The sequence below is a fragment of the Ammospiza caudacuta genome, chromosome 13 (assembly GCF_027887145.1).
Source record: "Ammospiza caudacuta isolate bAmmCau1 chromosome 13, bAmmCau1.pri, whole genome shotgun sequence".
Taxonomy (NCBI): Eukaryota; Metazoa; Chordata; class Aves; order Passeriformes; family Passerellidae; genus Ammospiza; species Ammospiza caudacuta.
This window is the reverse complement of record NC_080605.1, coordinates 20,532,613-20,544,681: the sequence shown is the minus strand read 5'-3', so window position 1 is coordinate 20,544,681 and position 12,069 is coordinate 20,532,613. Positions and strand designations below refer to the sequence as shown.

General features: G+C 44.2%; 1 protein-coding gene across 1 annotated transcript in view; it reads right to left on the bottom strand.

The window, feature by feature from the left end:
• Positions 1 to 665: 665 nt before the first annotated feature.
• Positions 666 to 12,069, bottom strand: part of BANP (BTG3 associated nuclear protein) — a 109,605-nt gene continuing 98,201 nt past the window's right edge. The window contains exons 12-13 of the mRNA XM_058813530.1: positions 4,792 to 4,935; positions 666 to 1,123 (exon numbers count right to left, since the gene is read on the bottom strand). Coding sequence (XP_058669513.1) covers positions 1,052 to 1,123; positions 4,792 to 4,935 — 216 coding nt within the window. The 3' untranslated portion in view covers positions 666 to 1,051. The remainder of the gene's footprint in view (positions 1,124 to 4,791; positions 4,936 to 12,069) is intronic.

The window sequence follows — 12,069 nt, the reverse complement described above, 5'->3', positions numbered from 1 at the left end:
GGTGATTCCACCTGGATCTTGGATGTTGGGTTCAGATGGATGGATCCCACTCTGGGGAATTGCTGGACAAAGGAGGCAGGAGGAACTGGAAGGGAGAGAGCTCAGAATTATTCACATTACATAAAATTATTTCATAAATTCATTACATTTCGCACACTCAAAAACTCAGTTATCCCATTTTTCTTGCACTGGGAGTTTAGATAACAAAATGGTCTGGGATTGGGAATTTAGAAAATAAAAGGGTCTGGGATTGGGAATTTAGAAAATAAAATGGCTGAGATTGGGTTCTTCCTTAGAGGCTGAATGTGGATCCATCCCCAGCTCCTCCAGGACATTCCTGCCCAGCCAACCCGGACTCATTCCCAAGGCAGAGCAACTTAGAGCTGCACTATTCATAAATACACATTTATTTTTCATTAGAAATGCGTAATTACAGCATTTTTAAAGCATTTTCCCCTAGAAAAGTAGTTAAGCAACAGTACAAACAAAAGTGTTAGTCTTCTGCAAATACAGTTTTCATGACACTGAACAGAAAACACCAGCAAAAGGCCAAGACTTGCCGTCAAGGGATTTTTCCTTTTTTTAAATATTTTCCTTTTTTTTTTTGTTATAAACACCATAGCAAATAAAAAAAAAAAAAAAAGACTGTTCCAACAGTGAAAAATATCTGAGCTCTGGAGCTTTCCCTAGGTGGCAAAGCAGGTACTGCAGGGCAGCAATACCCAAACATCTGCAGACATTCCATTTGCACAGGAGGGACCAACGGGGTGGTCAGGGATGGAGTCTCACAGTTTAGATGCAGTTCTGCCTCTCCCCATGAAAGATTTGTTCTGTCCTCTCTGAGTGGATTTAAGTGCAGCCCACGGGGTTTTTCTGAAGGCCAGGACTTGGGTTGGTGTCGTGATGCAGCTCTGAGTGAAGCTGGAATTATCCCAGGTGAGGGGGAGCAGGGCATGGCTGGAGGTTCTGAGGTCTGGGAGGTTTTTCCAGCCCTTCCCTCTCCATTTCTGGCTGGAGTTCACTGCCAGCTCCCCAACATTCCTCAGTCCTCTCACTGGATTTGGATGGCTCCGTGTTCTATCTGCATTTCTGGCTGGATTGCTGATTGAAGGGAATCAGTGCCCTGCAAAGGGGAATGGGACAGCAGGAAATCAATCCAAAAGTGATTTTTATTGGTGTAACCAAGAGAATGAGAGCTTATTATACAAAGTTCTTGTGAATTCCAGTGGAAAAAATTCCAAAGCAAAATCCGCATGGATGTGGGCTCTGTGACAGTGGGAATGGGAACACACTCACAAAGGCACCAAAAATAACATCAAGAGCCTCCATGAAGCCTAATGAGGAAGATGAAATAATGCAATTATGATAAACATCTACAAAATCATGAGTGGCACCAAGGCAATTATTCCCTCTCTCTTCCCAGGAAAAAAAACAGCTCCAAATAAAGGAAATAAATTCAGAGTCTGGCACCAAACTGAAGCTGTGGAAGGCTCATCCCAACAGAGGGATTTTGGGAACAGGGAGCTGGGAGCACCAAGGATGAGCATGGAAAAGAGAGGAGGGAGTTCTGCAGTGCCAGAGCTGCTAGGGGTGAAATCACCTGTTGGTTTTGTCCTTGGAATTTCTCAGTTGGAGCAGGATTGGGTCTAAAAATGCTGATTTTCCCCCCTGCAGCCTTTCCCTGGTTAGGGTGAAGAGACACAGCACAACTTTTCCTCAGAGGAAATCCCTCCTGCTGACCTGACTCTGCTCACTTCCCAAGGAAAACCAGGAAGAACTACAAGGGAGCACAACGGACTGAAACCTCCAAAGGAAAAATCTCTTTACAAACCAACTCACTGCCTACCAGGAACAACAGGGGAGGGAAAATCCAAATTTCTGTGAGCCAGGAAAGCACCTGCCCAGAGCAGCTGCACTGGCCTGCACAGAGCCCCTCACACCCAGAAAAGCTTCCCCTGCCAGCAGCCATCACAGCACGGACAGAATTCCAAGCCCAGGGCAAGGATTTCAGGATTTTTTTCCCTCTGAAAAAATCCAGAGATCATTCCAGAGATGCTGGATTTTCCCTCATAAACACCTCTAAATGATGCTCTGTGCAACACCCTGGCCACTGAATTCTCTCTCTGACAGGATATTGGTGATGAAAAAGCATCACTTGAGGTCCTGCTTTGTGCTCCAGCCTTGAACCTGCCAAAAGATCCACAAGGGGAGAAAATCCACCAGAATTCCCAACTTCTAGGTTTTATTACACAGTCCCAGCTTATTTATTATTCAAACACCAGAAGTTCAAAATCCTAAAGTGCTGCTCCTAAATTCATTTATTTCCCTCTGCCTTGTTGCCAGTGATTGCATTTGGCTACAGGAATTTTTTCCTTGTTTAATTTGAAGGGCATTTTGTGTTTGCTTAGAAGTTCAATAAATTCATGCCAAGGTGCTGAATAAATCTATGAGATTGCTAAATTGGATACCACAAAAAATTTACATAATCCTCAAAGTTTTCTTTCCCATTTAGAGGAAAAGTGTATTGAATAAATAGAATTATCAAATATCAGCAAAACAGCAACACCAAATATTGATCCAACCTCAGACCTGAAGGGATTACAAGAATTTATATTTGGAATGATGGTGGGTATTTTTCCAAATCTAACAAAATTTACCACCAGCATTGCATCTGAGCACAGAATTCTAATCCAAATATTCTGTATTTCTAGACTTTGCAAAGTGCTGTCAAAACATGAAAAGAAGCCAAGCAAAAATCATTCATGAATACACTGAAAATACAAAATTGAAGTGGATTTTGATCTGTTCCAGCTGAACTCAGAACAGGAATTCACTTCAAGAAAAAAAAGGGCAGAAAACTGGTACCTTGTAGTGAGACATGAAATAAATCCACATTTGTGCTGTTCCTAAGAGGCAACTGGCACAGAATCCAACCCAGGTGGAAAATAAAATCCACTTTAATGAGCTTTGATTGATAAAGAGCTGCAAAATCCTTGGGAGCCTCCTAGCACCTTGACAAAGAACCAGGTGCAAGTGGCAGTGCAGTGCAGGTGGAAGTGTCAGGGGATTTTCCCTTCCCTCAGATAAGACTTTTCCCCTCAGATGAGAGATCCTTCTCCACAGGAAAATTCCATATTTTTATCCACAAAAAAATCTCCTGAAGGATGGATAAACTCAGAGCAGTGCAAACACCAAGTTGGTTTCTCCAGCTCCTCTCCAGACCTTCAGTTTTCACTTGGTGCAAAGTGAGGAAATATTTACGGCTGACTTGTTTTGGGGCTTGTCTGCGTTTCCTTTCCTGCCCTTTTCCTGTCCCGTTCCTGCCCTGCTTTCCCTGGAAAGCTCTGGGGTTCAGCACAGTGTAAAACCAACACGGTGCAAAGCGTCCCTGCAGAGAAAGGAGCTCCTGGGGGCTCTGCTCCAGAATTCCTTCCTGAGGAGGGAAATGTGGGAATTCTCCAGGCTAGGAGTAGGAACAGCTCTCACTGCCTGCTGTGCTTTTCTGGGGTCATGGTCCTTGTGGGTCCTTCCCAGCTCAGGGTATCCCCACTGTTTGTGGCATTCACATTCTCTGAAAAATCCCGTTGCTCAGGGTTCTTCTCCAGGGAAACTGAGAAGCCTCAGAGAAAAAGGAAAACAATTCTTATCTCATTTGCTTCTCCCGTGTTTTGCTTATCTGGAATGTGTTTGGAGGTTGTTTACCCACAGGTGATTGTTTCATTGGTTTCATGTGAGTTGTTTGCACTCTTTGGCCAATCAGGGCCAAGCTGTGTCAGGACTCTGGAGAGAGTCACGAGTTTTCATTATAATCTTTTTATCCTTCTGTAAGTATCCTTTCTGTATTCTTCAGTACAGTATTCTTTAATATAACATAGTATGATAAAATAATAAATTAGCTTTCTGAGAACATGGAGTCAGATTCATCATTCCTTCCTTCATCGGGGCTCCCCACAAATACAACAGTTGTTCTTGGATTTATTAAATCCACAGGAGCAGCAGTGATGGAGGATCCATAAAAAACAAGGCACAATCCCTGCAGAACACGCTCAGTGTCCAGAGCACTGTTAAAAATAAAATATTGACAAGGGCAGTGGCATGGCAAAAAGAATTCCACAACCACTTGGAGAAGCCCACAGAGTGGGATTTTCAAAACCACGTGTGACCAAATTCAGAAAAATGTGTTCCAACTGGTTTAAATCAGCTTTGTGGTGCTGTCACCAGAGCTTCAAGCTGATGACAGACTTTTTCTAGCCTCAGCTTCACAGCTGTTCAAACTGATTAAAAACTACCAAAAAAACCCCAATAATTCCTCCTCAAGCAGAGAGGATCAAGTGTTCACTTCCAACTGGACTTGCTGTTGATCAAAACGACTGGAAAACTGCTGTCAGAACAGGAATGACTTTTCTGAGGGAAACCTCAGTCTGAAAATACTTTTCGGCTGATTGCAGCCACATTTTTGGTGCTGTCCTTTGTGAGGCTCTCAGCCTTCAGGGACACACCAATGACCAAAATAACTTCTCCAGAGGCACTGAGCAAGGACAGCAAAGCAGGAGAAATCAAGGATCACTTCCACCTTCAAAAAAATTGATGTTTCTTATTATAAATTATGAGTTTTATGGTTTGGAAAGAGGATGATGAGCTGCTTGTAGTTGTGGGTAGATACACAACATATCTGACAGCTGTGGAGAGGAGAAGGGGAAGGGGAAAGTGGAGAAGGGGAAGGGAAAAGGGAAGGGCAAAGGGAAAGGGGAAGAGGAGGAGAAGGAGAGGAGAAGGAGGGGGGGCTCATACTTGGCTGGAGGCAGCGTGGTCTGTCACGGGGGTCAGCTGCACGTACTGCACCTGGATGTCGCTGCCCTGCAGAGGGGAGCCGTCCACGCCGCCGGCCGCGGGCTCGGCCGAGGCCACCGCGATCAGCTGAGCCCCCTGCAGCACCTGTGGGAGGGCAGGAGAGACAGGTGAGAGCGGGCAATGCCACCAAGGCAGGCCGCCAGGGATGTTTGAGTTTTAGCTTTTATATTTTCACATTCTGGACTGCATTAGTACATGACTCTGAATTCCATACACAGTGTCAGCAGTTCTCCTCACAGCTCAGTCACACAGAGCAATCCTTTTCCAGCCCCAGAACCAAGGACACCACTGCAACTTCACCCCAAAAATGCAAACAACAGGGAATGGAGGGGAGCAAACTGGGAGGATGGGACTGCATCACCTGGAGTTGTGACTGGACAATTAACCCCAATATGGAAATGGACCAAAACTCATAAAAATGTGGAAACTCATGACACGTTGTCCATCTTGGGTCCATCTTGGGTGTAGCCCTGGCTGGGCTCTTGTAGTGTCCAAAGTGTATCCTTTGAAAACCTTTTAATAAACGTCTATTTTATTCCTTTAATTCTGTCTAGCCCCTGCTCTAGGCAGCCTCTCAAGGCATCAGGAGGAGCACAGAGGGCAACTGGTCCCAGCACCCTGCCCAGCAGGGCTGATGCCTTAAGAGCTTTGTATTTTTCAAATCCTGTACTGCATTAGTGCATAGCTCTGAACTCCATATAAAGTGTGGTTAACTGTCTTCACATTTGGGTCAGACCATCTTCCAGACCAGGAATACCCTGTGAACCATCCCGAGAAATCCAACCAGGAACACCCCATGAACATCCAAACAAATCCAACCAGGAACACTCCATGAACCACCCAAACAAGTCCAGATCCAACACCAAAACCCACCAAAGGAACCACAAGAGAAGCTGTCCCTCAGTTCCAGCTGCTCCCAGCAGGGTTTCCCACTAAGCACAGAGCACGTGGATTCTCATACTGGATGCTGAGTACATTTGGTCTTGTGGGATTGATAATTATGTTAACTTTGACAAGTTAATTGGGACAGAGTGACAGATCCTGCTGTGAGTGTGATACCACCAGAAATCACTGAGCAAGGTTTTCCTGCAACACCCAAATCCAAGATATTCCCACAGCCAAGGCATTCATTACAGCAATGTTTATATTCCTATCAATAGGAAGGTGTAGATTTAGGAATTCCTAATTAATGCTTATGTTTATCCCATCTGCATTTGGCTGGAGAAGACAACAAGTTCCTCACAGGCCTCAAACCCACAGAAAAACTGATCCATCTCAAAGCACTCAAAATGGGTTTGGGATAAATTCATTGTAATTCCCTTCTTGAAACAAAAATCAGAATAAAATAAATATATATAAAAAAATAACAAGTCCCCCTTGCATTTCTCAAACCCAGCTCCACATCCAGGTTTAACTTTTATGAGCCACAAATGAGGGATTTCTAAACATTCGAACACAATGAACAAAAGGAATCTTTCAAACCAAAAGAAGAGAACAAAGAGCAAAAAATAACATTGTTCACAAAGGTTCTGCTGACCAAAGGATGATTTCTCAGCTGATCTGAGGGTGGGTGGCCGTGGACGAGGGAATGGACCCGAATTTCCCTGGGGAGCGTGGGAGGAAGAGGAGGTGACCTGCAGGAATGACCTCCAGGGTGTTGTCAGGATTTTATTGGGATCTTGGGCGTTCTGAGACAGCACCAGCACCAAGCTGCTCAAGGATGTCCCAGTCTGCTCTGAAGGAACGAGCAGAATTCTCTCCTCCCACAGTATTAGTTTTGGAAGCACCCCATGCGGGCAGGATCACCCTTTGTCCCACTGATCCCCTGCAGGTTTGAAATTACTTTTTTCTCATTTATTTCTCAGCTGGAATATTCAGAAGAGTTGGGAGTGACTGAGCAACCCCACGAGCACAGAGTCCTGGAGTTTGGGTTGGAGCAGCTGGGAGAGTGGAGGTGTCCCTGTCCATGGCATGGGGTGGGATGGGGTGACCCCAACGTCCCCACCATTCCAGGATTCTGGGATTCTGCCCCTGTGCCATGCCACTGACCTGAATCTCTGCCTTTCTCTTCAGCTTCCTCCCTCTCCTCTCCCCCTTTTTCTTCCCTCTGTCTTGGTGATTTGGGACATGAAAACAACTGATCTCCCAAATTTCTCTATTCTGACCCTTCTTCAGTGAGATATTTACCACACAAAACATAATAAAATGAATATTAATAATGAAAACCATCTACTTTCTCTGTTCTCTTTCTTTCCATGTCAAGTCCATTTTATCCCATAACAAATAATTCCCATTTCACATCCCACTGCCAAGGCATGAAAGGGAAATTTTCAAAAAAGAACAAATTGTAAGAATTTTTCTTTCAACTTCTTCCAAAATTATTCAAATATGTTTAAATTTCTATCACATCCTTTGAACCTGCTAAACCCCATTTGAACCTTCTAAATCCCATTTCTGAACCTTCTAAAACACATTTTAAACCTTCTAAACCCCATTTTTGAGCCATTCTTCCTACTGTTGTGAGCTCTTTTATTAATCTGAGCAAGCACATGTGTTTGCCTACCTATAAAAATCTCAAAAATAAGATATATTGGGTTTTGGTGCCTTTTCTCTGTGGTTTTTTCCCTATTTCTACAGCAGGAATGTAGTAAAAGGGGATGTTTCTTTAAATCAAAGTGATGTTTGGAATCCCAGAAGGAGTGGATGTTTCTGGAAGCTGAAAATCCTGGGACACTGATGGCCAAACACATTCAAATGACAAACACATCTCCTCCAAATGATAAGAAGCTCTGCTGATAAGAATTCTCTTCAAAAAGATAACTCCCTGTCCCTGATTCTTTTCAGTCTGAAACTTTTGGAGCCTAAACTAAAACCATCTCCTGCATTTAATGCCAGCAAAACATTCATTTAGTGGCTCACATCCTCAAAAATTCCTCTCTGAAGGAAATGCAGGGTTGTGGGATAAAGGCTTTGCAGAAAATCCCACTGCAAGAGCTTTCAGGTGCTTTATTCCCATTAATATCCCAATTAATTGCTCTGGAAATAAAAAATAAAAAGCATCCACTGCTCTTAAAGTGAGGGAATTTCATGAGCTGCTTCCTTGGAGACCTTCCCTTCCCCAACAACAACTTGCACCTAAATTTGTTATTTCTTTCTGACATGAAATGTGCCGATATGAAAATAAATTCAGCATAAATCAAAGCAGTTCAGAGTGGAGGAACTGTCCCTGCTGTGCATTTCTGGGAGTGCTGAGTGGAACCTTGCAAAAAGTTACCTTAAATCTGTCAAAGCTTCATTAGGGAACCCCCAGCAGAGCCATTGAACAGGGAGCACCTCCTGGAAATCCCCCAAAATCCCAGGCATGGAAAAGGAAACTGATTTCAGCTCCACAGAGTGGGGAGAAACCAAAAGGAGAATTCCAGAGTGTGTTTGTAGCAGGGGCATTTTTTAATTGTGTAAGAATAAACCATCCCAGCTTTGGGATTCCCTTCCTGTCCTGGAGAAATGCAGGAACACAACTGCTGGAAACAAAAGGTCAGGAGAAATGCTGGGGTATTTTCAGCACTTCCCACGACATTCTGCTGAAGGATTCAGGCAATTGCAGCAGGAGGAGCATCCAATCTTTTCCTAAATAAATTCAGAGGAGGATTTGGCCTCTCAGTGCTGCTGAGAAGCTCCATCCCCTCCAATGAGGCTGGCAGTAAATATGCCACTTAAAAAGAGTCTGAGCAGATCGCTGAGGATCTCCCCAAATCCCACACAGCTGGGAGATGTCTGCTCCAATCCCTCACTCTGCCCTCAGAAGGGTCACTGCACTTCAATTCCAGAAAGAAAAGAGATTTAGGGGGAGCTGCAAATGTTTACATCATAACTGGCAGTGGGTTGTTTTTTTTTTTTTTTAATAGAAGCAAAATAACATCTGAAAGTTTGGCTCTTGTTGCCAGAGTAACAAACACTGCTCCTGCTGTCCCCGACAGGATCCCATTAACCAGGAGAAATATGGATGGGAAAACAAGAACAGAGACACAGAGAACTTCTAGGATTGCACAGCTCAGGAAAAGGCCTAAGGAAATGAATCTTCTCCCTCCTCCACTTGAATTCTGGAATGATGTCACCAGCTGGAGTTCCATCCATCAGGATCAGAAGTTCGTGGTGGCTTCAAAGGAAAAGCAGGAGGAGGATGGGGGGAAAAACCAGAGTGAGGAGCCTGAGCTATAAATCAGGAGATGGAGAAAGTTCTAAGGCAGTGCTTGTCAATTAAAGAGCACTTAAAGGAGCAAACAGTGCTCTGGAGAATTACCTGAATTACAATAATGAGTTTCTAGCAGAAAATTGCACCAAAAAAACCTGCTCTGGATATAATTCAGGAAAAAAAATTCTCAAGGACAAGGAAAAGGGGAAATTTAACCCAAGTTAAAGAGCAGACTCGGGCCCTCGGGGTTTGTTCAGCCCCACTCCTTTGGGAAGATGCTCCCTGATTTCCTGCACAGGGAGGAATGCAGAGCCTGGAGCTGTCTGTTGCCTTTGGTTTTCCTTTCCCACCCAAATCTCGTGACAGGAGTGACAGAGCTGTACTGAACACGAGGGCTTCTCTGTGTTATAGGGGGTATTTCCATGTGGAGGGGGAATATGAATCCCAGAATTTCAGCTAAAAACAACCATATGGGGTTTGGAATGAAAACCATATGAGAGAACACCTGCACTTCTCCAAACACTCCTACAAAAGCTACAGATACTTGTAGGAAAGGAATTAAAACACCAACTCCAGCTCCAATCCTGGCTTTTATCTGCTAGGAAAGTTCACGTCCAAGGAGTCCAGAGGAACAGAAGTTTTATCTATTTTATTTCAATTACTGGCACTGGGCAAGGTGAGTGTGGCTCTGGCAGTGACCAGAACTCGCAGCAGATGGGCTGGATATTAAAAGTGATCCATCATCTCCCACCCCAGAAAATCATCTCTGATGTCCAAAGCCTTCTCCTGAAGAAAAGCAATTAGGAGAGCTGATGGATTTCCTCCATGGAGGTGGATGTTGTTCCACACAGCCGCTGTAGTTTTTAAAATATTGGGTTTTGATGGATTGAATAAGATCAGAATCAGCACAAATCAGCACTCTCAGATTCCCAGCAGGGCTCACAGATAAGCCATGAATTATCTCTGTGTTCTCCACCTGAGGCCACATCATTTCTGCTGGAATTCCACAGGTGCTTCCCTTTTGCCAAGGCATTAAGTGGACAAATGTTTGCAATCCCCTGGACAAAAGCTTGGGAATTGCTGCTTCTCTCACACCAAGCATTTGCAATGATGCAAATGTTCTTTTTCTAATTTCCAGCCATAAAATAGAAATGACTCCTCAGAGAGTGTCAGTTTGTTCAAGTCATGTACTACAAGTTCTGGGACTGCCCATGATGCTTTCCCAATTTTGTAAATGAATTTGTGATTCCTTGAATTAATTTCCTCCTTTATGGACTTGTCTCAAGTTGAAGCCAGTAGCCTGACATGTAAGAATTGTACAAATCCTTCAAAAATGGGATTTGCCAATTACATTCCACATTGAGCCCACAAATAAAATCCTTGTTCTGGAAGGGATTTTTAAAACTTAAATTTTTTTTCTGCGTGCATGAAAAGCAGTCCCAGAGAAATTTGGATTTTAGCAGAGAACCAAAGCTCTGTTTCAAACGGGAACAAAGAGGAACAAGAAGGGATTTGTTTATCCACTGCACTTCCTGCATCGCTCCGAAAACTGCACCGAGTCATTCTAAAGCCATTAGGTAACACATCCACCCCGTTCTGCTATAAATCATTAAAATCTCTTTGCTTTGGGGGTGGAAAACAATTGGCACAGGCGTGGAGTGCCTGTTCTCCCCCGTGGATTAAACTCCAACCATATGTGAGTTGTCAGGGCAGTTTTACCCTTGCCGGGGCTCCCCGAGGTTCTGTGCTCTCCTCACCCCTCTGTTCACCCTTTGCGCTCATTCTCCTCTCCAGCCACATCCAGGGGATGCAATCACAGGAACCAGAACATCTCTGAACCCCTGCCTTTGCTGTAGAGCTCCAAGTTTCACCTACGTGGAGCTCCCAGCCATCCCTGGCCTGTGCTTGAACCTCGCTCTCCCATCCAGCACAAAATTTCTATTTTGCTACCAGCTGAGCCTCCAGGCCAGCCAAAGGTCTTTAATTCCCCTCCCCAGATTACATTTGCATACATGTTAAACTTTCCCAGCGTCATTTGCATGTTTGAAAAGGCATTTTGGAAGGCCTCTCCGTTTGATTTTATTTTTTTTTCCTGCAGTGTGAGTTTGAAGCAGACATCAAGGAGAGCTCTGGACCCAGAAGTGTTGTTTGCTCTGAGTCCACATCTGCTTTTCCCCAAGCCACTGCCAGTTCTGGAGCTCACTTTAATACCTAGCTGGGATAATGTAAAACGAGGATAGAACCTCAAATAAAGGCTGGGAGCACATATTTGTGCTCAGGAATAGTTGTGTGCAGCCAGTTCAGCTTCACTCGTGTTCTACCCACTGAAATTTGGTCTCAATGGAAGGAAAAGGGTGGAAAATCCACCCCAAAACAAGCCCAGTGTGTGTGTGTGTGTGTGGCCACACGAGTGGAACTAAAGCTCACCAGAGATGTCTAAAATTCACTTTTAGAAGGTTAAAGTGCCTTATTTTTACAATCAACCCTTCAGTTTTGAAAGCAAAAATGTGCTTTTCTCTGAGCAGCAAACACAGAATGTTCCCTGGGTTGCTGGGAATCTTCTCCCTCTACAGCTCCAAACTTTCCTCTAATCCATGGAAAGTCTGGTAAGAAATTGTTTAATTCTTAGGACACTCCAGCTATTGGAGTAGAGAGGGAAATGCTGGACACAGAGAGCTGAATAAATGGATTAATTCTATACAAACCATCATTTTTTGGCAGCTTTGGTGGCCCAAACATCCATCAGGAGTCGGGCAGCAATAAAAGTGATAACCTGATAAGGTTATCCCAAAAGCTGTGCAGAGAGAAGGAGCACAAGCTGTGGCTGACAGGGATTTGTGGGATGGGGAAGGAGTTTAGAGAGTGTCAGGGAAAGTTCTTCCTCCTCCCAGCCCATTAAGGGATGAATTATTTTGATTTAGATGAGCAGATTTTTCTTCACACATCCTCCAGTCTGAGCCTGACTGCGTCTGGCTGTTTGTGGAGATGAGGAAGGGCTGAAAATGGGTTCAGCACTGGAGGAAAAA